General features: G+C 55.5%; 1 protein-coding gene across 2 annotated transcripts in view; it reads left to right on the top strand.

Annotated features, from left to right (window-relative positions):
- Positions 1-25268, top strand: part of LOC144950593 (protein kinase C alpha type-like) — a 280255-nt gene that overhangs the window by 125737 nt on the left and 129250 nt on the right. For both annotated transcript variants that reach the window (XM_078880745.1, XM_078880744.1), the window contains exon 3: positions 15929-16011. In XM_078880745.1, coding sequence (XP_078736871.1) covers positions 15929-16011 — 83 coding nt within the window. The remainder of the gene's footprint in view (positions 1-15928; positions 16012-25268) is intronic.

Raw genomic sequence — 25268 nt, 5'->3', positions numbered from 1 at the left:
CTATTGCCGGATAGGGCAAACACCGATTATTGTTTTCCATCATTTTTGATAGTACTGGTTAAAAAAATGTCCCCTCGATATATACATTCATACAATATATCGGTGAAATCCACATTGGATTGAACTGATGCATTGCTACGCACACATCGCTTTACCAACAACAACGACAGCCGCCATTCGCCACTAAGTGGCGGTGACGTCACCACGGCGCCTGTGCCAGGCTAGGTGCACGTTGAGGCTGCCACGGGAAGTGGCGAACGCCCGCTGGCAGGAGGTCACGGGGCAGACCCAGCAGGTGCCGCGGGTCGACTGACTGAGACGACTGCTGGCCGATGCCGCGGCTGTGCCCCCTACTGTGCCAAACAAAGATAAAGGTCCCCCGTGTAGCCTGCGACAGACTGTTTGGGCAAGTGCTGTTAGCGAGCACCTATGAAGGCCGGAACGGCACACGAGGGGGTGGGTGGCCAGCACCACGCCCGGCCGACCTTTCTCTCTCCAGCGGCGATATTGACAACGCACCGCACCAGGTCCTCATTTGAGGCTGAGTCGACCTAGGGGAGGCCCAAGACCGGCTCAGATAATCGCCACTGAATTTGGCCGGGTTGGCGCAGCGCGGCGCTGACCGCCAACCAAACGCGCACTGCGTCACGTTTACAAAATCGCGGCATGCGCCGAAAATATTCCACAATGCCGGCGAGAAACGCGGAGGGGTTGGCTCTAAAAAACGAGAAGAATAAGAGAAAGGTGGTGGTGGGGGGGTGGGGGGGTGGGGGGGGGGGTTAGAAAACCACCCACCATCGCAGCACAGAAGCGGGGGAGGCGCTTTCAGGAACGAAGTGTGCGACGAAGAGACCGTTGCGCTCGCTCGCTCGCTCTCTCTCTCCACCCTCTCGGCTGCAAACCCTCCTGGGGCGGCGGGGGTGGTGGTGGTGGAGGTGGTGGAGGTGGTGGAGCACGTGGCAAGTGTGCAGGCTCGCACGCGTTACCAAATTACGACTCTGCCCCATCATCGTTGTGCGTTGTTGTCCTTGTTGTTGTTGTTGTTCTCACGTTCGCGAGGACGCGCCGGGTGCGGGGTGGGTGGGTTTGGGGGTGGGTCGGGCGAGGATGAAATTGGCGGAAAGGAGGAAAATGAAATGAAAGTGAGCGGGCAAAGGCGCTGCACCTGCAATTCCGCTGCTCACGCCACTGCTGGGCAGATGGGATCCTCAACTCTAGAGGGGGATCAACCACTCTAGGGTGTGGGGGGTCGTGGTGGTGGTGGGGGGGTGCTGGTGGGGGGGTGGTGTTCGATGGGGGTGGTGGTGGTGCTGGGGGGGGGTGGTGGTGGTGGTGGTGTTCGATGGGGTGGTGGTGGTGGTGGTGCTGGGGGGGGGTCGTGGTGGGGGGGTGGTGTTCGATGGGGGTGGTGGTGGTGGGGGGGGGGTGCTGGTGGGGGGGTGGTGTTCGATGGGGGTGGTGGGGGTGGTGGTGGTGCTGGGGGGGGTGGTGGCGGTGGTGGTGTTCGATGGGGGTGGTGGTGGTGGTGGTGGTGGGGGGGGTGGTGGTGGTGGTGGTGTTCAATGGTGGTGGTGGTGGCGGTGATTTAAAACAAATCTTGCCCCACCTCATAGTTTCAACTTGCCGTGCCGGGAGATTGACGCGGCGCCACCCGCGCTGCGTGTGCTGCGAGCCACTGCGATACTCGTTTTATCCACCCGGTAGTTGATGATGAGCCGAGTGGAGCCACCCCACCGACCCCGACTGGGAATAGAACTCCGCTCGCAAACCTCCACTTTGGCGAGACAACTCACTCCGCCGTCGATCGGCGGGCGGGTATCTGGGTGGACAGGGGTGGACAGAGGTGGACAGAGGTGGACAGAGGCTCACAGAGGGTCACAGAGAGTCAGAGGGTCACAGAGAGTCAGAGGGTCACAGAGTCAGAGGGTCACAGAGAGTCAGAGGGTCACAGAGGGTCAGAGGGTCACAGAGGGTCACAGGGTCACAGAGGGTCACAGAGGGTGGCTGACAGAGGGTCACATGGGGTCACAGAGGGTCACAGAGGGTCACAGGGGGTCACAGAGGCTCACAGAGGGTCACAGAGGGTCACAGGGGGTCACAGGGGGTCACAGAGGGTCACAGAGGGTCACAGAGGGTCACAGGGGGTCACAGGGGGTCACAGGGGGTCACAGGGGGTCACAGAGGGTCACAGGGTGGCCGACAGAGGGTCACAAAGGGTCACAGGGGACAGAGGCTCACAGAGGGTCACTGAGGGTCACCGAGGGTGGCTGACAGAGTTTGCGGTGGGGCGGGAGTTTGAGACGAGCGGTGTTTGAGCGTGGCGCCACCAGGAGATGGAACCGACGCGCACTCCGGCCCGCAGCTAGTCCAGCAGCGCGTGCCGCTTGCACCGCCGGTCACGCACCAGCGGCAGATTCCCCTAGCCTGGAATTAAGTGGGTTATAATCAGTGGCGGCTCCTGCAAAATCTCTCAGGGGGGGCAAATGTCTGGATGATTTATAAGGATAAGGTCCACTCATGCAAAGGATAAATTAACAGCTTCAGCATGTAACGGCAACTTCACTTCTTTAATATTAATGAAAAATAAAGTGACTCTTACAATACATCTTGTTTGTTTCTATACCCACTATTAATACAATCCACTCAAGTTTCTTTTATTAAAGATTCCACTAGGTGGCGACAAATAACATTGTTGACTGCAACGTGCTTACGTATGATGACGTAAGCACGTATGATGACGTAAGCACGTTAGGGCGAGCCCTCCCGGAAGCCATAGAGAATGCATTGCAGCGCCCCCGTTCGAAAAAAAACATCTTTGAATGTAAGTCTATGGGACCACTCGGGGCGATTCTCAGCCAGAGGGAAATCGCCCAAAAAGAGGCGATACTCCACAGAACGTGACATGACGCTGATTGGACTACATCCAGAGGCTGACAGTGACGGCTAGCGTGACTCTGTGGTTGAATGACATTGGTGGTGCGTCGCCCAATCGCCCTAATGAAGAAACCGCCCCTGGTTATAATCCCTTCATCATCATCATCATTATTATTATGATTATTGTATTCATTTATTAGCCTGGCACGTTTTTTTTTTTTTGCGGATGTAGGAAATTGCATCGGCCGAAAAAATCAAGAAGAAAAATCTGCATATAAATAAGTCTTTGTGTTCCCAAATAAGCGATAATTTTTTTGTATTTATTGCGCCGCAAATTGTATCGCGAAACTGTGGTTTGCGCGTGTGGCAGCTCGGGATGGAGAATGTGTGTGTGTGTGTGGGTGTGTGTGGGTGTGTGTGGGTGTGGGTGTGTGTGGGTGTGTGTGGGTGTGTGTGTGTGGGTGTGTGTGGGTGTGTGTGGGTGTGGGTGTGTGTGGGTGTGTGTGGGTGTGTGTGTGTGGGTGTGTGTGGGTGTGTGTGGGTGTGTGTGGGGGGGGGTTATTTTATTATCACCATCTCGGCGACGGTCAAATCATTTCTCGCTCGATAGCAAAATCGTCGGCGCTTCGCGTTTGCAAGCTCGGAGCTTTGCTTCAAAAGGCAAATCTGGCACACTCTCTTGATCCGACGCTTTCTTGCGCGGCGAACGAAAGAAAAAAATATTTTTTCTCTCTTTTTCTTTCATTTTTTTGTCATTTTTAATGTTTACGCACCGCACACTCCGTCTAGAATTTTCCGCAGAGCCGGTCGCGCCGAAAAGCCGCGGTTTAAAAATAGCGAACAAACGCAGAATAAAAGCCCTCCGCCGTGTTCTGCACCGTCACACGAGACCCATTCTCGTGTCACTTTCAACAAATATTTCTACATGTCTTACTTTTAAACATATTTCAACGATTTGAAGCTTTCGTGACTGCAAGGATTCATACTCTTAGTTCTTTCGGTAAAGTCACGTAGGTAAAAAAAATGAAATTAAAATTAATGAAAATAAAATAATAAAAATCACGACGTTTCGGAGGCAACACAAGTCTCCGTCAGAAGGTGGGACCGTCACAGCCAGATTTGCTGCATCAAGTTAACTTGTATTTAAGAACTTGCATCTTGGAATCCCTGCCTCACTTGATACAGCAAATCTGGCTGTGACGGTCCCACCTGATGACGGAGACTTGTGTTGCCTCCGAAACGTCGTGATTTTTATTATTTTATTTTTTATTAATTTCATTTTTTACCTACGTGACTTTACCGAAAAAACTAAGAGTATATATTTCAACGAGGCAGGGAGGGAGGCATGGATGGGGGGGGGGGTGGGGGGGCGCACCTTACACCTTACATCTCGGTGTGTGTTTAGATGCGAGGGATACGCGTGCGGTGGCTGAGCATGAAATCGGGCTCAGATTGGCGTTCAGAAGCTCAGCAAGCGGCCGAGGGTGTTTCCACGCTCGCATTGAAGAACGGACTGGGTGGTGGTCGTGGTGGTCGGGCTTAGTAGCAGCAGCAGCAACAGCAGCAGCAGCAACAGCAGCAGCAACAGCAGCAGTAGTAGCAGCAACAGCAGCAGTAGCAGCAGTAACAGCAGCAACAGCAGCAACAGTAGCAGCAGCAACAGCAGTAACAGCAGCAGCAACAGCAGTAGCAGCAGCAACAGCAGCAACAGCAGCAACAGCAGCAGTAGCAGCAGTAACAGCAGCAACAGCAGCAGTAGCAGCAGTAACAGCAGCAACAGCAGCAGCAACAGCAGCAGCAACAGCAGCAACAGCAGCAGTAGCAGCAGTAACAGCAGCAACAGCAGCAGCAACAGCAGCAACAGCAGCAGTAGCAGCAGCAACAGCAGCAACAACAGCAGTAGCAGCAGTAACAGCAGCAACAGCAGCAGTAGCAGCAGTAACAGCAGCAACAGCAGCAACAGCAGCAGCAGTAGTAGCAGTAGCAGCAGCAACAACAGCAGCAGCAGTAGCAACAGCAGCGGCTTTTTGGCTCGGCCGTCTCTGCATCGAGAGAGAGACACGCAAACTCCAAATATACAGCAGCAGGCGTCAGTTTTGGGATCGAGCCCACGAACTCCTGTGCACCAGGCGAGGTAGTCAACATCTCCTAGCCACCGTGATGATGACGAGAGAGAGAGACACGCAAACTCCAAATATACAGCAGGCGGCGTCAGTGTTGGGATCGAGCCCACGACCTCCTGTATACCAGGCGAGGTAGTCAACATCTCCTAGCCACCGTGATGATGACGAGAGAGAGAGACACGCAAACTCCAAATATACAGCAGCAGGCGTCAGTGTTGGGATCGAGCCCACGAACTCCTGTATACCGGGCGAGGTAGTCAACATCTCCTAGCCACCGTGACTCATGGGGTGCTCGTGCCGTTGCGGCTGAGCAGGGGCATCGCGTCGCCGCACGTTGTGCGGTCTCTGTTCGGAGTGGCTGGGCGAGCGAGCGGCTGCGTGAGCGGCTCGGTGAGCGGCTGAGTGAGTGAGTGAATGAGTGTTGTTGTTGTTGTTGCTGCTGGGTCGTGACAACCGCGGTCGGTGTCCGGTTCGCACCGAACCCCTCCCGCCCGGGGGCGGCCGGGGAAACGACGAGCAAAGGTCACGGGGTCACGGACGGCAGGCGGCGACGCCGCCCATCCCACGGTGGGAGCCTGTGCCCGGCAAACAGCGGCCGGTCGATAAGGATAACGCGCGGTTGGACTCACGGGCTGACGGATGGACAGAAGAACAAATGTAACGGAATGGACGCGACGGACGGACTAACGGACTGATGGACTAACAGACTGACAGACTGACGGACTGATGGACTGATGGGCTGATGGACTAACGGACTGACGGACTGACGGACTAACAGACTGATGGACTAACAGACTAACGGACTGACAGACTGACGGACTGATGGACTAACAGACTAACAGACTAACAGACTGACGGACTAACAGACTGATGGACTAACAGACTAACGGACTGACAGACTGACGGACTGATGGACTAACAGACTAACAGACTGACAGACTAACAGATTGATGGACTAACAGACTAACAGACTGACAGACTGACAGACTGACAGACTGATGGACTAACAGACGAACAAACTGACAGACTGATGGACTAACAGACTGACAGACTGATGGGCTGACGGACTAACAGACGAACAGACTAACAGACTGACGGACTAACAGACGAACAGACTGACAGACTGATGGACTAACAGACTAACAGACTAACAGACTGACGGACTAACATACGAACAGACTGACGGACTAACAGACTAACAGACTAACAGACTGACGGACTAACAGACGAACAGACTAACAGACGAACAGACTAACGGACTGACGGACTAACAGACTGACGGACTGATGGGCTGATGGACTAACAGGCTGACGGGCTGACGGGTGCGACGAACAGACGCAAAGAACGGACGGGCCCAGGAAGCCGGCGTCGTCGGGAAGAAAGATAGCCCGTTGGCAAGGGTGGGAGGCCGGGGAGAGGGGTCTGCTAATCTGCGGACGGCCGTCTCACCAACACAGGAATGGGAAAACTATATTTTCCCAGAGTCGGTTTCACAACGTAGTCGTCGTCGTGGTAGTCGTGGTGGTTTAGGGGCTTTAGCGACGAATTAATCGACGTTTTCGGGTTGGGTCTCGTCAATGTCAACGCGTCGTTAAATCCGACCACCCGCCCCGGGCACAGGCAAATTGGTGAGGGTTGGTGGCGCAAGGCAAATCGTGACCATTAGTCGCTACTTCGGCACGAACCGGGGTGTGTGTGTGTGCGCGTGTCGGAGGGTAAAACCCACAGCGACATTTGCTAACTCGAATTGTAAATATCGTGGGGACATTTTTTTGCCAGTATCAAAGTATGAAAAGTTATCAGACATTTTTGGGGCACGTGCTGCTAGCGAGCACGTATGAAGGTCGGTACGGTACACGAGGGGGCGGGTGGCCAACACCACGCCCGGCCGCCTTTGTCTCCCCAGTTGTGATGTTTTTACACGGTGCGCCAGGGACTCGTTTGGGGAGGAGGCCCAGGATCGGTGATCGCTCTCACCGCTGTTGGTGGGCGTGAGCGGGAATGGAAGTCGGGTCGCTAACCGCCATAGCAGGAGGCACGCACATACACACCACGCACACACACACACACCACACACACACCACGCACACACACCACACACATACACGCACCACGCACACACACCACGCACACACACACACACCACACACACACCACGCACACACCACACACACACCGCACACATACACGCACCACGCACGCACACCACGCACACACACCACACCACACACACACACCACGCACGCACACCACGCACACCACACACACCACGCACACCACGCACACCACACACACGCACACCACACACACACCACATACACACCACACACACACCACACACACCATACACACGTACACACCACACACACACCACATACACACCACGCACACCACACACACCACACACATACCACATACACACCACGCACACCATACACACGCACACCACACACCACACACACACACCACACATTCCACACGCACCACACATGCCACACGCACCACACACGCACATCACACACCTACACATACACCACACACCACATACACCACACACCACATAGACCCACACACCACCCATACACCACACACATACACATCACATACACACCACACACCACACCACACACACACCCACACCACACACCACACACGCACACCACACACACCACACACATCACAATCACTCGCTACACACGCCACACACCCACACACGCCACACACACACACCGTGAACACGGGGTAATTGGAGAAAGCCAAGGCGGGGGGGGGGGGTTGGAGTGGGTTTTAGATTCCGCGGCTTTGTAATGAGAGGACGTGAGACTGGGACACGGGAGTTGCGTGCGTGGTGGCGGTGGGGGACTTCATTCTGTATTGAAGCGGGACCGTTAGGAGGCGAGTCGCGAGAAGCCGAGCCAACGTTGTGGAGTTGCGTTGAGTTGCGTTACGTGGAGTTGAGTGGAGTTGCGTTTAGTGGAGTTGTGTTGCGTTGATGAAGTTGAGTGGAGTTGCGTTGAGTTGTGTGGAGTTGCGTGGAGTTGTGTTGCGTTGATTGGAGTTGAGTGGAGTGGAGTTGAGTGGAGTTGAGTTGCGTTGCGTGGAGTTGCGTTGAGTGAAGTTGCGTGGAGTTGCGTGGAGTTGCGTTGCCCACCCTGGCCACTCCTTGCCCACCGATGAGGAGCTGCCCATCGGAAGGAGGAGGTCCCTGGTCGCCATCTTGTCGAGTTACCTACAAGTCGGTTGTTTAACTTCTCGCAGTGCGGTGGTCCAATCACCTCACCCATGGTAAAGCTGCCAGTCTAATCTCCTTACCGATGGTAAAGCTGCCAATCTAATCTCCTTACCGATGGTAAAGCTGCCAGTCTAATCACCTCACCCATGGTAAAGCTGCCAGTCTAATCACCTTACCGATGGTAAAGCTGCCAATCTAATCTCCTTACCGATGGTAAAGCTGCCAGTCTAATCACCTCACCCATGGTAAAGCTGCCAATCTAATCACCTTACCGATGGTAAAGCTGCCAGTCTAATCACCTCACCCATGGTAAAGCTGCCAATCTAATCTCCTTACCGATGGTAAAGCTGCCAGTCTAATCACCTCACCCATGGTAAAGCTGCCAATCTAATCTCCTTACCGATGGTAAAGCTGCCAATGTAACCACCTTACCGATGGTAAAGCTGCCAATCTAATCACCTTACCGATGGTAAAGCTGCCAATCTAATCTCCTCACCCATGGTAAAGCTGCACAGTGCCAATAGCCTGGCCCGCCTTGTGCGTCGTTGCGACAAAGCGAAATCTGCAGCGATGGCGCGGCGCTCCGATTTGCGCGCGAAACGTCTCCGGGAATTCACAAGCTGCTGTTGCTGCTGCTGCTGCTGCTGCAGCGGCTGCTGCTGCGGCTGCTGCTGCTGCTGCTGCGGCTGCTGCTGCTGCTGCTGCTGCGGCTGTTGCTGCGGCTGCTGCTGCTGCTGCAGCGGCTGCTGCTGCGGCTGCTGCTGCGGCTGCTGCTGCTGCTGCTGCGGCTGTTGCTGCGGCTGCTGCGGCTGCTGTTGCTGCTGCGGCTGCTGCTGCTGCTGCTGCTGCTGCTGCTGCTGCGGCTGCTGCGGCTGCTGTTGCTGCTGCGGCTGCTGCGGCTGCTGTTGCTGCTGCGGCTGCTGCGGCTGCTGCTGCTGCTGCTGCTGCTGCTGCTTCTGCTGCTGCTGCTGCTGCTGCGGCTGCTGCGGCTGCTGTTGCTGCTGCGGCTGCTGCGGCTGCTGCTGCTGCTGCTGCTGCTGCTGCTGCTGCTGCTGCTACTGCTGCTGCTGCTGTTGCTGCGGCTGCTGCGGCTGCTGCTGCTGCTGCTGCGGCTGCTGCTGCTGCGGCTGCTGCGGCTGCTGCGGCTACTGCTGCTGCTGCTGCTGCGGCTGCTGCGGCTGCTGCTGCTGCTGCTACTGCTACTGCTGCTGCGGCTGCTGCTGCTGCGGCTGCTGCGGCTGCTGCTGCTGCTGCTGCTACTGCTGCTACTGCTGCTGCTGCTGCTGCTACTGCTGCTACTGCTGCGGCTGCTGCTGCTGCGTCTGCGGCTGCTGCGGCTGCTGCTGCTACTGCTGCTGCTGCTGCGGCTGCTGCTGCTGCGGCTGCTGCTGCTGCTGCTGCTACTGCTGCTGCGGCTGCTGCGGCTGCTGCTGCTGCGGCTGCTGCCGCTGCCACTGCGGAGGAGGAGGCTCGCTAATTGTAGGTGCAGGCAAGCCTCCTCTGGGTGTGAGCGCGGCGGCTCTAATTTTAGCGCCGCGTTGTGTGACAGCACTCGGGAGGGGGGAGGGGGGGGCCTGGGGTGGGGGGTTCTATTCAATTTGATTTCAACGTCGGCGGACGTCGTGCCTCGGCGGTTCGGGCTCCCAATCCGTTTCGAGGACGGCTGAAGTGTACACTGCAGGAGCAGCATTGTTTATTTGTGCGTGCCCGCACATGCGTACGTGTGTGTGTGTGTCGGAGCGGTAGTGTAGCGGTTAGCGCTACGCTGCGCTATGAACCTGGCGACCCGGGTTCGATTCCCGCTCACGGCCAACACCACCAGTGACGATTATCTGAACCGGTCCTGGGCCTCCCCTAGGTCGACTCGGCCTCAAATGAGTAGCTGGTGCGGTGTGTAAACATCGCTACTGGGGAGACAAAGGCGGTCGGGCGTGGTGCTGGCCACCCACCCCCTCGTGTGCCGTGCCGGCCTTCATAGGTGCTCGCTAACAGCACTTGCCCCTACAGTCTGTTACAGGCTATACGGGGGATCTTTGATCTTTTGTGTGTGTGTGTGCGACAGGGATGTCATCTGGCTCCTACATTATTTAACATCTATTTTGACCACGTAGTTCGTGATGCCTTCAATAGCTGTACCGGGGGAATTTTCATTTGGTACAGATATCATGGGAGGCTGATCGACGCCCGGGTGCGATCAAGGGATGGCTCCCAATTGGTCAACCACGTTATGTATGCCGATGATTTGGTAATAGCTGCTCATTCAGAGGAGGAGTTGGAGACGCTGCTGCTGAGACTGGAGCGTGCCACTAAGAGGTGGGGCCTTACCATCAGCCCCACCAAAACTAAGCACCTGCCTGGGTATTTTGTACCATCGGACACTCCACCCCCACAACTCCCAATCGGTGATGGGGCAGTAGTGGAGAGAGTGGAGAGTTTCCCATACCTGGGCAGTGTGCTTATGACCGGCTCCAGTTTATCAGCAGAGGTCTCACTCCGAATCAGTCGAGCGGCAATATCTTTTCATCGGTTGCGTAACGCTGTGTGGAAGCTACCTGGTCTGTCGCTCCGCACGAAGCTTGAAGTCTTCTCGGCCACGGTCATCCCCTCCCTTCTCTACGCTTGCGAAACGTGGACCCCCCTAATGGAGCATCTTCGCCGATTGAAAACATTCAGGCTGGCCTGCCTACGATCCATTCTGGGTTTAACCAGGCTGGATTGTGTGAGGAGCTCACAAATCCTTGAAAGATCTGGACAAAGTCCCATCGGTGAGCTCCTCCGGCAGGCAAGGCTGTGTTGGCTGGGTCATGTAGCTCGCATGCCCAGCCACCGCATGCCTAAACAGCTTTAGTTCGGCCGGATCGAGGGGGCTAAACGGGCGCGGCACGGGCTAGAGAAGAGATGGAGTGATGTGGTACAGGAGGACGTGAAGCTGAGTGGACTTGCCGATGACTGATACCAGCGGTGTCAAGATCGGCCTCTGTGGAGGAGGCTCGTGAAGGACGCTACTGGGCAGTTGGAGGCAGTCGCCCTCCAGCAACAACGGAGGGCGGAGGAGCGACGCTCACAACAACGAGCGGAGCACCGGGTGGCTAAAGCACAGCAAGTTGGCACAGTAGCGGGCACAGGTGGTGCATCAGCCAGTCATCTCGGTCATCTCAGTCAGTCGACCCGTGGCACCTGGGTTTGCCCCGTGACCTCCTGTCAGCGGGCGTTCGACACTTCACGTGGCCTCAAGGTGCACCTAGCCTGGCACAAGCGTCGCGGTGAAACGCGTGCCTTTAGTTTGTTCGTTTGTCCGCTTCTCTGTCCGCTTGTCCTGGTGAGGGTAGCGGCGGCGGCGGTGGCCTCGAAGGGTCTCTATGAGTCTGTATGTATCTCTATGGATCTCGATGTATGTTTATGGGTATCTATGGGTCTCTTTGAGTCTATATGAGTCTCTGAGTATGATGTCTCTGAGACTGTATGTGTGTCTGTGTCTCTATTGGTCTCTATGGGTCTCCATGTGTCTCTATTAGTCTGTATGTGTCTCTATGTATCTCTATGGGCCTCCATGTGTCTCCATGTGTCTCTATTAGTCTGTATGTGTCTCTATGTATCTCTATGGGTCTCTATGTGTCTCTATGTGTCTCCATGTGTCTCCATGTGTCTCTATTAGTCTGTATGTGTCTCCATGTGTCTCCATGTGTCTCTATTAGTCTGTATGTGTCTCTATGTATCTCTATGTGTCTCCATGTGTCTCCATGTGTCTCCATGTGTCTCCATGTATCTCTATTAGTCTGTATGTGTCTCTATGTATCTCTATGGGTCTCTATGTGTCTCTATGTGTCTCGATGTGTCTCCATATGTCTCTATGGGTGTCTATGTGTCTCGATGTGTCTCCATATGTCTCTATGGGTGTCTATGTGTCTCGATGTGTCTCCATATGTCTCTATGGGTCTCTATGTGTCTCTATGTGTCTCGATGTGTCTCCATATGTTTCTATGGGTGTCTATGTGTCTCGATGTGTCTCCATATGTCTCTATGGGTGTCTATGTGTCTCGATGTGTCTCCATATGTCTTTATGGGTGTCTATGTGTCTCGATGTGTCTCCATATGTCTCTATGGGTCTCTATGTGTCTCTATGTGTCTCTATGTGTCTCTATGTGTCTCTATGGGTCTGCCCGGACCACCCCGACTGGCTGATGCCTTGTCAACACATTCCTGCGGAGGGAGCTGGTAGGAACGTTGGGTTGCTCGGTCAATGGCCTGCAGGGTCAACGGCGGCGTGGTGTATTCCACAAATATGGCCGATTGTGAGGGCGGGCACAAGCCGGCGTGAGTAGGTTAAACGTTGAGTTTTATAAGGGCACCACGGGGTGACCAGCCCCTCCCCACCCAGCCCCACCCTCCCCACCCAGCCCCTCCCCACCCAGCCCCTCCCCACCCTCCCCTCCCCACCCAGCCCCTCACCACTCTCCCCTCTCCACCCAGCCCCACCCCTCCTACCCCCCACCCAGCCCCACCCTCCCCACCCAGCCCCTCCCCACCCTCCCCTCCCCACCCAGCCCCTCACCACCCTCCCCTCTCCACCCAGCCCCACCCCTCCCATTTTTAGATGCACGACGGACGGACGGACACAATAATCCCCTGTGGGCTGGTGGTACCAGGAGGTTCCTTCCACTATAATGAACAAATCGGCGTCCAACGCGGTGCTGGAACATCGTGACGCCACCTTGTGTTATTTTCCTAGAATGTTGTTTAAAAAAATACAATTTCCTTTTTTCATCTTAACATCGGCAAAAAGGCTCCCATAGATATCGATCGGACGTGTGTCGTTTTGTTGTTGTTGTTGTTGCAGGGATGTAAAATGTCACGTTGATACGTTTATTTTCACCGTATTCAGAGCAGCAGCAGCAGCAACGACGCCGTCGATTCTGCGCAGCGATTCCCCCGGGGCTCTCGGTCGCTCGCCACCCGAATCTCGTGGCGCGGAGCCCCCGGAGAGAATCGACGATTTTGTGTTTGGCCGCCCTCCGCTCAGCAAGAAGCGTGCGGTGCTGTGAAGTGTGGGCACTCCCACACAGAGAATCATAGACTAACAGACTCATAGACTCACACAGAGACCCATAGACTCAAATAGAGACCTTTAGACTCACACAGAGTCCCATAGACTAACACAGAGACCCATAGACTCACACAGAGACCCATAGACTCACACGGAGACTCATAGACTCACGCAGACCCATGGACTCACACAGACACACATAGACTCACACAGACTCATAGACTAACACAGAGACCCATAGACTCACACAGAGACACATAGACTTACACAGAGACACATAGACTCACACAGAGACCCATAGACTCACACAGAGACCCATAGACTCACACAGGGATCTATACACTAACACAAAGACCCATAGACTAACACAGACCCAAAGACTAAAACAGATATCCATAGATTAACAGAGATCCATAGATTAACAGAGACCCATAGATTAACACAGAGATCCATAGATTAACAGAGACCCATAGATTAACACAGAGATGCATAGATTAATAGAGACCCATAGATTAACAGAGATCCTTATATTAACAGAGACCCATAGATTAATAGAGACCCATAGATTAACAGAGATCCATAGATTAACAAAGACCCATAGATTAACACAGAGATCCATAGATTAATAGAGACCCATAGATTAATAGAGACCCATAGATTAACAGAGATCCATAGATTAACAGAGACCCATAGATTAACACAGAGACCCGTAGACTCACACACAGATCCATAGACTCACACAGGGATCTATACACTAACACAAAGATCCGTAGAGTAACACAGACCCATAGAATCACACAGACCCATAGACTAACACAGAGACCCATAGATTAACACAGAGATCCATAGATTAATAGAGACCCATAGATTAACAGAGATCTATAGATTAACAGAGACCCATAGATTAACACAGAGATCCATAGATTAACAGAGACCCATAGATTAACACAGAGATCCATAGATTAACAGAGACCCATAGATTAACACAGAGATCCATAGATTAACAGAGACCCATAGATTAACACAGAGACCCATAGATTAACAGAGACCCATAGATTATCACAGAGACCCATAGATTAACAGAGATCTATAGATTAACAGAGACCCATAGATTAACACAGAGATCCATAGATTAACAGAGACCCATAGATTAACACAGAGACCCATAGATTAACACAGAGACCCATAGATTAACACAGAGACCCATAGATTAAAAACAATTATCGCGCGTTTTTTGCGGGTGAACAGGTTTCACTTTCCACGTTTCACTTGGATCGGAATCCCGAATGTGTTGCCCTTCGACCTTCTGGTCTGAGACTGGTGGTGAGAGCCTAGGCCATGAAGAACAAGCCTGCAGTCTCTGCTGTAGGACAATCACTTGCAAAGCCCCCAATGCATTATAGATTGTTGCTGTCAGAGCCATGTTTTGTGTTTGCATGTTCGCCACGAGTGCCGTGCGCGTTTAACGCAGTAACTCGATTCCCTGCGCAAAATGTTTCTATTTGGTGTTCGGGTAAACACCGATTGTTGTTTCTTGATATAATCTCAAATGTGTTTGACGAGTGGCGTTACGGTTATAGGTATGGTTGTCGTTATCGGTACAACATTAGTGTGTGTGTGTGTGTTAGAGTGGGGAGCGGTGGGTGTAGTGGTTAGCGCTACGCTGCGCTACGAACCCGGCGACCCGGGTTCGATTCCCGCTCACGGCCACCAACACTGCTGACGGCGATTATCTGAGCCGGTCCTGGGCCTCCCCTAGGTCGACTCGGCGGGAGATGGGGGGGGCGGGAGATGGGGGGGGCTTGAGATGGGGGGCGAGAGATGGGGGGCGAGAGATGGGGGGCGGGAGATGGGGGGGGGCGGGAGATCGGGGGGGGCGGGAGATGGGGGGGCGGGAGATGGGGGGGCGGGAGATGGGGGGCGGGAGATGGGGGGGGCGGGAGCTGGGGGGCGGGAGCTGGGGGGCGAGAGATGGGGGGGCGGGAGATGGGGGGGGCGGGAGATGGGGGGGGCGGGAGATGGGGGGGCGGGAGATGGGGGGGCGGGAGATGGGGGGGGCGGGAGATGGGGGGGGGCGGGAGATGGGGGGGCGGGAGATGGGGGGCGGGAGATGGGGGGCGGGAGATGGGGGGGCGTGAGATGGGGGGGCGGGAGATGGGGGGGGGCGGGAGATGGGGGGGGGTTCGTGGGGGGGTGGTTCGTGGGGGGGGGGGTTCGTGGTGACCTGTGGCGCTGACTGTTTCACGGTTTTCTAACGCAAGAGGTCCGCGGTTCGACTCCGTTCCACGGTTCCTCGTCACGGCAGCCCAGAGCGAGCGAGTTGCCCTCCTCTCGAGCTCCCCTTCACCACCCACCCATCGGCCTCCTTGAATGAGCGGCGCTGCCCGTCGCGGATTTATTTTGCGATCGACGATGATGACGATGGTGACGATGATGATGACGATGGTGACGACGATGATGACGACGATGATGATGATGATGACGATGACGATAACGATGATGGTGACAACGACGATGATGACGACGATGGTGACGACGACGACGATGGTGACGACGATGATGGTGACGGTCGCAATCATGGTGAGGATGACGATGATGGTGACGAGCCGGCAATCACCCCCCGTGTGTGTCCCCCCCCCATCTCGCCCGCTGCAGTGTGCAGCTTCGTGGTTCACAAGCGATGCCACGAGTTCGTCACCTTCTCCTGCCCTGGCGCCGACCGAGGGCCCGACTCTGACGTGAGCAATCGCGGTGCACGTGTCACGTGTCACACAACACGTGTCACACAACACACGGCAAGTGGCACGCGACAGGGACGACGCGTTTCCACCTCTCCCCTGGACGATGGCTAGGAGATGTTAACTACCTCGCCTGGCATACAGGAGGTCGTGGATTCGATCCCGACCCTGACGCCTGCTGCTGTATATTTGGAGTTTGCGTCTCTCTCTCTCTCTCTCTCTCCGTGGTCGCGTGAACTTTTCTCCGGGTTCTCCCTCCACATTTCGAATCATCTGAACCCCTACCCAGCCGGCCCGGCATGCACCTCGGGAAGCCGGGGACCGGGCTCGCTGACCGGGGCGGCGGGTGGCTCGTTAGGGGGCGGCCTCGCCAGTAATCTGGCACAGCAGCGGCAACGGTAGCCGTGGGTGTCGCCGTGGGTAGCGTCACAGGCGGCGCGCTTAGAAGGCCGGGAGGGTCACGTGACACCCTCGCCGACCGCCCCCCCCTCCCCCCCCAACACTTTACCTGCGTGGTGAAGTATGGTGAAGCGAGGGGAGGGCCGTCACCCAGCGGTGGATTGGCCAATGAGCTGTTGCATCCGTGCGCGCGCGGTGACGATTATTATCTGGACCAGTCCGTGTTGTGGCCTCCCTCTAGGTCGACTCAGCCTCAAACGAGGACGGTTGAAGTGTTCATTGCAGGAGCAGCATTGTTTATTTGTGTGTGCCCGCACATACCTGTGTGTGTGTGTGGGGGGCGGTGGTGTAGCGGTTAGCGCTGCGCTGCGCTATGAACCTGGCGACCCGGGTTCGATTCCCGCTCACGGCCAACACCAAGTGACGATTATCTGAACCGGTCCTGGGCCTCCCCTAGGTCAACCCAGCCTCAAATGAGTACCTGTGTGCGCGGTGTGCCGTTCGGGAGACAAAGGCGGCCGGGTGTGGTGCCGGCCACCCCGACGTGTATATTGTTTCGAACTTTATTTATTAATCGATTTTTTTTCACGTGCACATTCTGTTCGTTGTATATGTTTTCCCCGTGGGACGTATCTCACCTCCGTCGCGGTGCGTTCGTTCACTGCGTCCGTGCGACTGCTGATGCAGAACCCCCGAGGTGGAGTGGTGTACACGTAGGGAATTAACTTAGAACCGAGTCTCTGGGGGGGGGGGGGGGGGGGGCGGTGGGGGAGAAGGGTTCAAGGGGGGGCCTCTCACGGCTGAGTAGACATCCGACAGGAGGCAGAAACAGCGAAAAGCGGAACAGCTGTGCAGAGAAACCAAATTGTGTTTGCCGGCGGGTTCTCTAATCCAGGGGTCCCCAATCTCCGGGCCGCGGACTGGTCCGTGGCCTGTTAGGAACCGTATTCTTAGGTTTTTTCGGTAAAGTCACGTAGGTAAAAATGTTTTTATTAATAAAAGTAAAATAAAAATAAAATAAAAATCACGACGTTTCGGAGGCAACACAGACGGAGGCTTGTGTTGCCTCCGAAACGTCGTGATTTTTATTTTATTTTACTTTTATTAATTTAAATTTTTTACCTACGTGACTTTACCGAAAAAACCTTAGAATATGAATCCTTGCAGTCACGAAAGCTTCAAATCTAGAACTGTTAGGAACCGGGCACAGCAGGAGGAGGTGAGAACGGTGAGAGCGGTGAGTCCGTGTGTGTACACATTCTACACACCGCATAGTGGTGAGAGCGGTGAGTCCGTGTGTGTACACATTCTACACACCGCATAGTGGTGAGAGCGGTGAGTCTGTGTGTGTACACATTCTACACACCGCATAGTGGTGAGAGCGGTGAGTCCGTGTGTGTACACACTCTACACACCGCATAGTGGTGAGAGCGGTGAGTCCATGTGTGTACACTCTCTACACACCGCATAGTGGTGAGAGCGGTGAGTCCGTGTGTGTACACACTCTACACACCGCATAGTGGTGAGCGGTGAGTCCATGTGTGTACACACTCTACACACCGCATAGTGGTGAGAGCGGTGAGTCCGTGTGTGTACACACTCTACACACCGCATAGTGGTGAGCGGTGAGTCCATGTGTGTACACACTCTACACACCGCATAGTGGTGAGCGGTGAGTCTGTGTGTGTACACTCTCTACACACCGCATAGTGGTGAGCGGTGAGTCCGTGCGTGGAACCCGCCCCCATCGTTTTATTATTCACCACTTCCATCCACGCCTCTTTCCCGCACTGCGCACTCGTCTCAGGCACAGTGTTGGTAAGCCCACAAGCTTCTACCCACTGGGATGTTTGCACACAGCGTTGGTGTACACGGTGCTTTTTCTGCAAAATGTTGCTGTCTTTTCTTGGATTTTCTGTTTGCACTTAGTCACATAGTCACTTTAAGATGCTTTCTTGTTCGTGTTTTAGTTTTTTTGTTTGTTGCGGTTGCACCCGATTCAAGAGCCGAATGGCTCACAGGGCAAAACCTAATCAAATGAAAACTTGCTAACCCCTAGTAGCCACAATGAGTCAAAAACAAACGTCGCTGGAGGGCTTCTTTCAAAAGGGGGGAAGACCCAATGATGAACCCTCCCTCCCCCCGGTCCGTGAAAAAATTGTCTTTTCCACGAAACCGGCACCTGGTGCCAAAAATGTTGGGTACGGCTGCTCGAATCCACGTGTCCGCTCGCTCACTCGCTCACTTTCTTTCTCCTTCAACTTTAGATTCTGTAATTGTTTTCTGATCCCCGCAACGTTGGAGGCGTCCTCGTTTCAACTTGCGGGGAGGATTTGACCCGCGCTGCAGCAGCAGCCGTTGATGTTCGTCGCGTTTCGCGGTTTCATGCCCCCCAGACCGACCGCACGCCCGCCTCCAACGCAATGGTAGCAAACGATCACATCGCAACTTTGCGCGAGCGAATCGAGACCCGTGGACTCGCACAGAGACCCACAGACTCGCACAGAGACCCACAGACTTGCACAAATTTGCACAGAGACCCACAGACTCGCACAGAGACCCATAGACTCGCACAGAGACCCACATAAAATCGCACAGAGACCCACAGACTCGCACAGAAACCCACAGACTTGCACAGATTCGCACAGAGACCCACAGACTCACACAGAGACCCATAGACTCGCACAGAGACCCATAGACTCACACAGAGACCCACAGACTCACATAGACTCGCACAGAGACCCATAGACTCACACAGAGACCCATAGACTCACACAGAGACCCATAGACTCACACAGAGACCCACAGACTCACATAGACTCGCACAGAGACCCATAGACTCACACAGAGACCCATAGACTCACACAGATCCATCGACTCACACAGAGACCCATAGACTCACACAGAGACCCACAGACTCGTACAAAGACCCATAGACTCGCACAGAGACCCACAGACTCGCACAGAGACCCACAGAATGGCACAGAGACCCACAGAATCGCACAGAGACCCACAGACTCGCACAGAGACCCACAGACTCGTACAGAGACCCACAGACTCGCACAGAGATCCATAGACTCACACAGAGAGCCATAGACTCACACAGAGATCCATAGACTCACACAGAGACCCATAGACTCACACAGAGAGCCATAGACTCACACAGAGACACATAGACTCACACAGAGACCCATAGACTCACACAGAGACCCACAGACTCGTACAAAGACCCACAGAATCGCACAGAGACCCACAGACTCGCACAGAGACCCATAGACTCGCAGAGATACCCACAGACTCAGAGACCCACAGATTCGCACAAATTCGTACAGAGACCCGTAGACTGGCACAGAGACCCACAGACTCGCACAGAGACCCACAGATTCGCACAGAGACCCACAGACTCGCACATAAACCCACAGATTCGCACAGAGACCCACAGACTCATACAGAGACCCACAGACTCGCACAGAAACCCACAGACTCACACAGAGACACATAGACTCACACAGAGACCCATAGACTCGCACATAAACCTACAGATTCGCACAGAGACCCACAGACTCGCACAGAGACCCATAGACTCGCACAGAGACCCACAGACTCGCACAGATTCGCACAGAGACCCATAGACTCGCAGAGAGACCCATAGACTCGCAGAGAGACCCACAGACTCAGAGACCCACAGATTCGCACAGATTCGCACAGATACCCACAGACTCGTACAAAGACCCACAGACTCACACAGAGACCCACATACTCGCACAGAAGCCCACAGACTCGCACAGAGACCCACAAACGCCGATAGAGACCCATAGACTCACACAGAGACCCGCAGACTCGCACAGACCCACAAACTCCGACAGAGACCCACAGACTCACACAAAGACCCACAGACTCGCACAGAGACCCACAGACTCGCACAGAAACCCACAGACTCGCACATAAACCTACAGATTCGCACAGAGACCCACAGACTTGCACAGAGACCCACAGACTCGCACAGAGACCCACAGACTCACACATAAACCCACAGATTCGCACAGAGACCCATAGACTCGCACAGAGACCCACAGAAAATCGCACAGAGGCCCACATAGTGCCATAGCCTCTCCTGGGCCCGCGGTACCCATCTCTGACCGAGACGCTCACCGATTAGGGGGATGAAAGCCTCACTGGCAAATTCCCAACTCCCTTTCTCTCTCTTTCTCTCCCTCTCTCTCTACCCCCCGCCCCTCTCTCCCTCTCTCTCTACGTCCTCTCTCCCTACTCTATGTCTATGTTCCCCCTGTTTTCTATGCATTTTGTTTTAAAAACTACGACAAGTGCTGCATCTGCAACCCGCCCTTCTTGCAGTCCTACGGCCTCCGACGACGGGTAGCTCATCATCTGCACGCAGAGCTCCCCGTCATCTGCCACCGAGCACACGGCCTCCTCCAGCGCCCACTGCTCTCTCTCTCTTTTTTGTTACGATCAGTGGAAACAAGAAGATGCTCGGTGTAGTCGGCACTTTGCTTCGTTCATCATTTCGTAAAAAAATGTTTTTATAATAACTTTGCTTAATGTAAACCCCCACCTCTCGCTCACTCTCTCGCTCACTCTCTCGCTCGCTCACTCTCTCGCTCACGCTCTCGCTCACTCTCTCGCTCACTCTCTCGCTCACTCTCTCGGTCACTCTCTCGCTCACTCTCTCTCGCTAACTCTCTCTCACTCTCTCTCTCGCTCACTCTCTCGCTCACTCTCTCGCTCACTCTCTCGCTCACTCTCTCGCTCACTCTCTCGGTCACTCTCTCTCGCTAACTCTCTCTCGCTAACTCTCTCGCTCACTCTCTCGCTCACTCTCTCGCTCACTCTCTCTCGCTAACTCTCTCGCTCACGCTCTCGCTCACTCTCTCGCTCACTCTCTCGCTCACTCTCTCGCTCACTCTCTCTCGCTCACTCTCTCGCTCACTCTCTCGCTCACTCTCTCGCTCACTCTCTCGCACACTCTCTCTCGCTCACTCTCTCGCTCGCTCTCTCGCTCGCTCTCTCGCTCGCTCTCTCGCTCGCTCTTTCCCTCACTCTCTCGCTCGCTCTCTCGCTAACTCTCTCGCTCACTCTTTCCCTCACTCTCTCGCTCACTCTCTCTCGCTCACTCTCTCGCTCACTCTCTCGCTCACTCTCTCGCTCACTCTCTCGCACACTCTCTCTCGCTCACTCTCTCGCTCGCTCTCTCGCTCGCTCTCTCGCTCGCTCTCTCGCTCGCTCTTTCCCTCACTCTCTCGCTCGCTCTCTCGCTCGCTCTCTCGCTCGCTCTCTCGCTCACTCTCTCGCTCACTCTCTCGCACACTCGCTCACTCGCTCACTCTCTCGCTCACTCTCTCGCACACTCGCTCACTCGCTCACTCTCTCGCTCACTCTCTCGCTCACTCTCTCGTTCTCTCGCTCACTCTCTCGCTCACTCTCTCGCTCACTCTCTCGCTCACTCTCTCGCTCACTCTCTCGCTCACTCGCTCACTCTCTCGCTCACTCTCTCGCTCACTCTCTCGCACTCGCTCTCTCTCTCGCTCACTCTCTCGCTCACTCTCTCGCTCACTCTCTCGCTCACTCTCTCGCTCACTCTCTCGGTCACTCTCTCGGACACTCGCTCACTCTCTCTCTCACTCTCTCGGTCACTCTCTCGCTCACTCTCTCGCTCACTTTCTCGCTCACTCTCTCTCTCTCTCACTCTCTCGGTCACTCCCTCGCTCACTCTCTCGCTCGCACTCTCTCTCGCTCACTCTCTCTCCCCCCCCCCGCCACTCTCTGCTCCTGCAAGCAGAGAGCCAAGCCCGGCGATCCCGCGCGCGTTCTGACACAACGCGGTCTGAGTGCCGACGGGGGACCGTTGGGGGTGGAGGGGTAGGTGGGAGGCACGCGCTAGGAGGTGTTGTCACATCAATAATGCAGCGGTGCCGCCTTCTCTATACAGCTAGGTGGCGGCGGCGTGTTGCCGCTGTTGTGGAGCGGTGGTGCAGCGGTTAGCACCGCCGGTGACCCCGAGTTCGATTCACCCTGAGCCCCTACCACCCTGAGCCCCACCACCCTGACCCCTACCACCCTGACCCCCACCACCCTGACCCCTACCACCCTGACCCCTACCACCCTGACCCCCTACCACCCTGACCCCTACCACCCTGACCCCCTACCACCCTGACCCCTACCACCCTGACCCCCTACCACCCTGACCCCTACCATCCTGACCCCCACCACCCTGACCCCTACCACCCTGACCCCTACCACCCTGACCCCCACCACCCTGACCCCTACCACCCTGACCCCTACCACCCTGACCCCCTACCACCCTGACCCCCTACCACCCTGACCCCCTACCACCCTGACCCCCTACCACCCTGACCCCCACCACCCTGACCCCTACCACCGTCGCTTGAGAGAGAGACAGAGAGAGACACGCAGAGAGAGACACGCAGAGAGAGACAGAGAGAGACACGCAGAGAGAGACACGCAGAGAGACACGCAGAGAGAGACACGCAGAGAGAGACACGCAGAGAGAGACAGAGAGAGAGACAGAGAGAGAGACAGAGAGAGAGAGACACGCAGAGAGAGAGAGAGACACGCAGAGAGAGACAGAGAGAGAGACGCAGAGAGAGAGACAGAGAGAGAGAGAGACAAAGAGAGAGAGAGACACGCAGAGAGAGAGAGAGACGCAGAGAGAGAGACAGAGAGAGAGAGAGACAAAGAGAGAGAGAGACACGCAGAGAGAGAGAGAGAGACACGCAGAGAGAGACAGAGAGAGAGACGCAGGTCATCCGCTCTGCTAATTGATGGAGTTCCGTCACGTTGCAGAATGAGCGAGCGAGCGAGAGAGAGAGAGTGAGAGAGAGGAGGGAGAGAAAGCTCCCAGCTGGATATGCAAATGAATCCGGGTTAGGATTTTCGCGGCTGAGTTTTTAATGGATTGGTGATGGGGGGGGGGGCGGTGGTGGTGGTGGTGGTGGGGGATTGTGGGAAATACCCAAAAATAGATTTAACTGTTTGCGTGATTTTCGAGCGGGCGAGTTTTGTTTCTCTTTGGTTCGTGTGTTTGGGGGGGTATAGTGGGGGGGAGGGGGGGTATAGTGGGGGGGTATAGTGGGGGGGCATGGTGGGGGAGGGGGGGCCGGGGTTGGAGGTGGGGGGGGGGCACGGGCAGTCCGCGCAAAGCCGGCGGCGGCCTTCATAGCCGCCGCTCGCTAACAGCACTTGCCCTGACAGTCTGTGAAGGCTGCACACGTGGGGATCTTTGTCTCTCATTCCATCGCTCGTTTGTGAACGGAGGGTGGCGGTGGTTTCGTCCTTCGTCCAGCAGCAGTAGATCGACCACGACAAGACGACTGCACATCGCCGCTCGCAACGAGCCCGACGTTTGCTGCCGCGCTGCGCCAATCGCGCCGACGTTGCCACGGGCGGTTTAATATCCCGGCGAAATGTTGAGCCGCGGCTCCGTTCCGAACGGGACGCGGCGATTGTGGAGGACGAACAGCGGCCGTCCCAACCCCGTCGGCCTGCCGCCTCCCCCCCCCCCGCGAACGAGCCGCGGACGCTCCCCCTTGGATTCTCGGCGGACGCGACACGTTGGTCCTCCCGCAAGGCCGCTGAATTTGCCGCGCCGCATCGGCCCCCGCCGAAGGAACGGGGACCGCCCGACGGCGAACGCGATTTGTCGTTTAGTCGGTGTGAGCAGCGACAAACAAAAAACCGAGAAATGACGACGTCGTAGCGACGCTAACGACGTCGCTAAGATGAAAACAATTCAGCGGGCGGTTACGTTTATCCCTGCGTAGATCTCTCTCTCTCTGTTTGTCTGTCCCCTCTCTGTCTGTCTCTCTTTTTTTTCATTTCGTAATTTTTTTTTTACATTTTTAAACTTAGCTTTATGTTAAACCCCCACCTCTCGCTCACTTTCTCGCCCACTCTCTCGCTCACTCACTCGCCCACTCTCTCGCTCACTCACTCGCTCACTCTCTCGCTCACTCTCTCGCTCACTCTCTCTAACTCTCTCTCGCTCACTCTCTCGCTCACTCGCTCACTCTCTCGCTCACTCTCTCGGTCACTCTCTCTAACTCTCTCTCGCTCACTCTCTCGCTCACTCTCTCGCTCACTCTCTCGCTCACTCTCTCACTCTCTCGCTCTCTCGCTCACTCACTCGCTCACTCACTCGCTCACTCTCTCGCTCACTCTCTCTAACTCTCTCTCGCTCACTCTCTCGCTCACTCACTCGCTCACTCACTCACTCGCTCACTCTCTCACTCTCTCGCTCACTCTCTCGCTCACTCTCTCGCTCACTCTCTCACTCACTCGCTCACTCTCTCGCTCACTCTCTCGCTCTCTCGCTCACTCTCTCGCTCACTCTCTCACTCGCTCACTCTCTCGCTCACTCTCTCGGTCACTCTCTCGCTCACTCTCTCGCTCACTCTCTCGCTCACTCTCTCGCTCACTCTCTCGCTCACTCTCTCGCTCTCTCGCTCACTTCACTCGCTCACTCACTCGCTCACTCTCTCGCTCACTCTCTCGCTCACTCTCTCGCTCACTCTCTCACTCACTCTCTCACTCACTCGCTCACTCTCTCGCTCACTCTCTCGCTCTCTCGCTCACTCTCTCACTCACTCGCTCGCTCTCTCGCTCACTCTCTCGCTCTCTCCCTCTCTCAAGTCGTCACACACGAAACGAAAGAAAGGGGCCGACGACAAAAACGAACGTGGCGCGCTCGCACGGCCCAACGTGCGCAATGCGAACCCCCCCCACCCCCCCACCCCCCACCCCCCCACCCCCCCCACCCCCCACGCCGTTGTCGCAGCCATCCCCGGGGCTCGAGTGTCTATAAATACCACGCGCTGCCA

Source organism: Lampetra fluviatilis, chromosome 58 (genome assembly GCF_964198595.1).
Source record: "Lampetra fluviatilis chromosome 58, kcLamFluv1.1, whole genome shotgun sequence".
Lineage (NCBI taxonomy): Eukaryota > Metazoa > Chordata > Hyperoartia > Petromyzontiformes > Petromyzontidae > Lampetra > Lampetra fluviatilis.
This window is presented reverse-complemented; position numbering and strand designations above follow the sequence as displayed.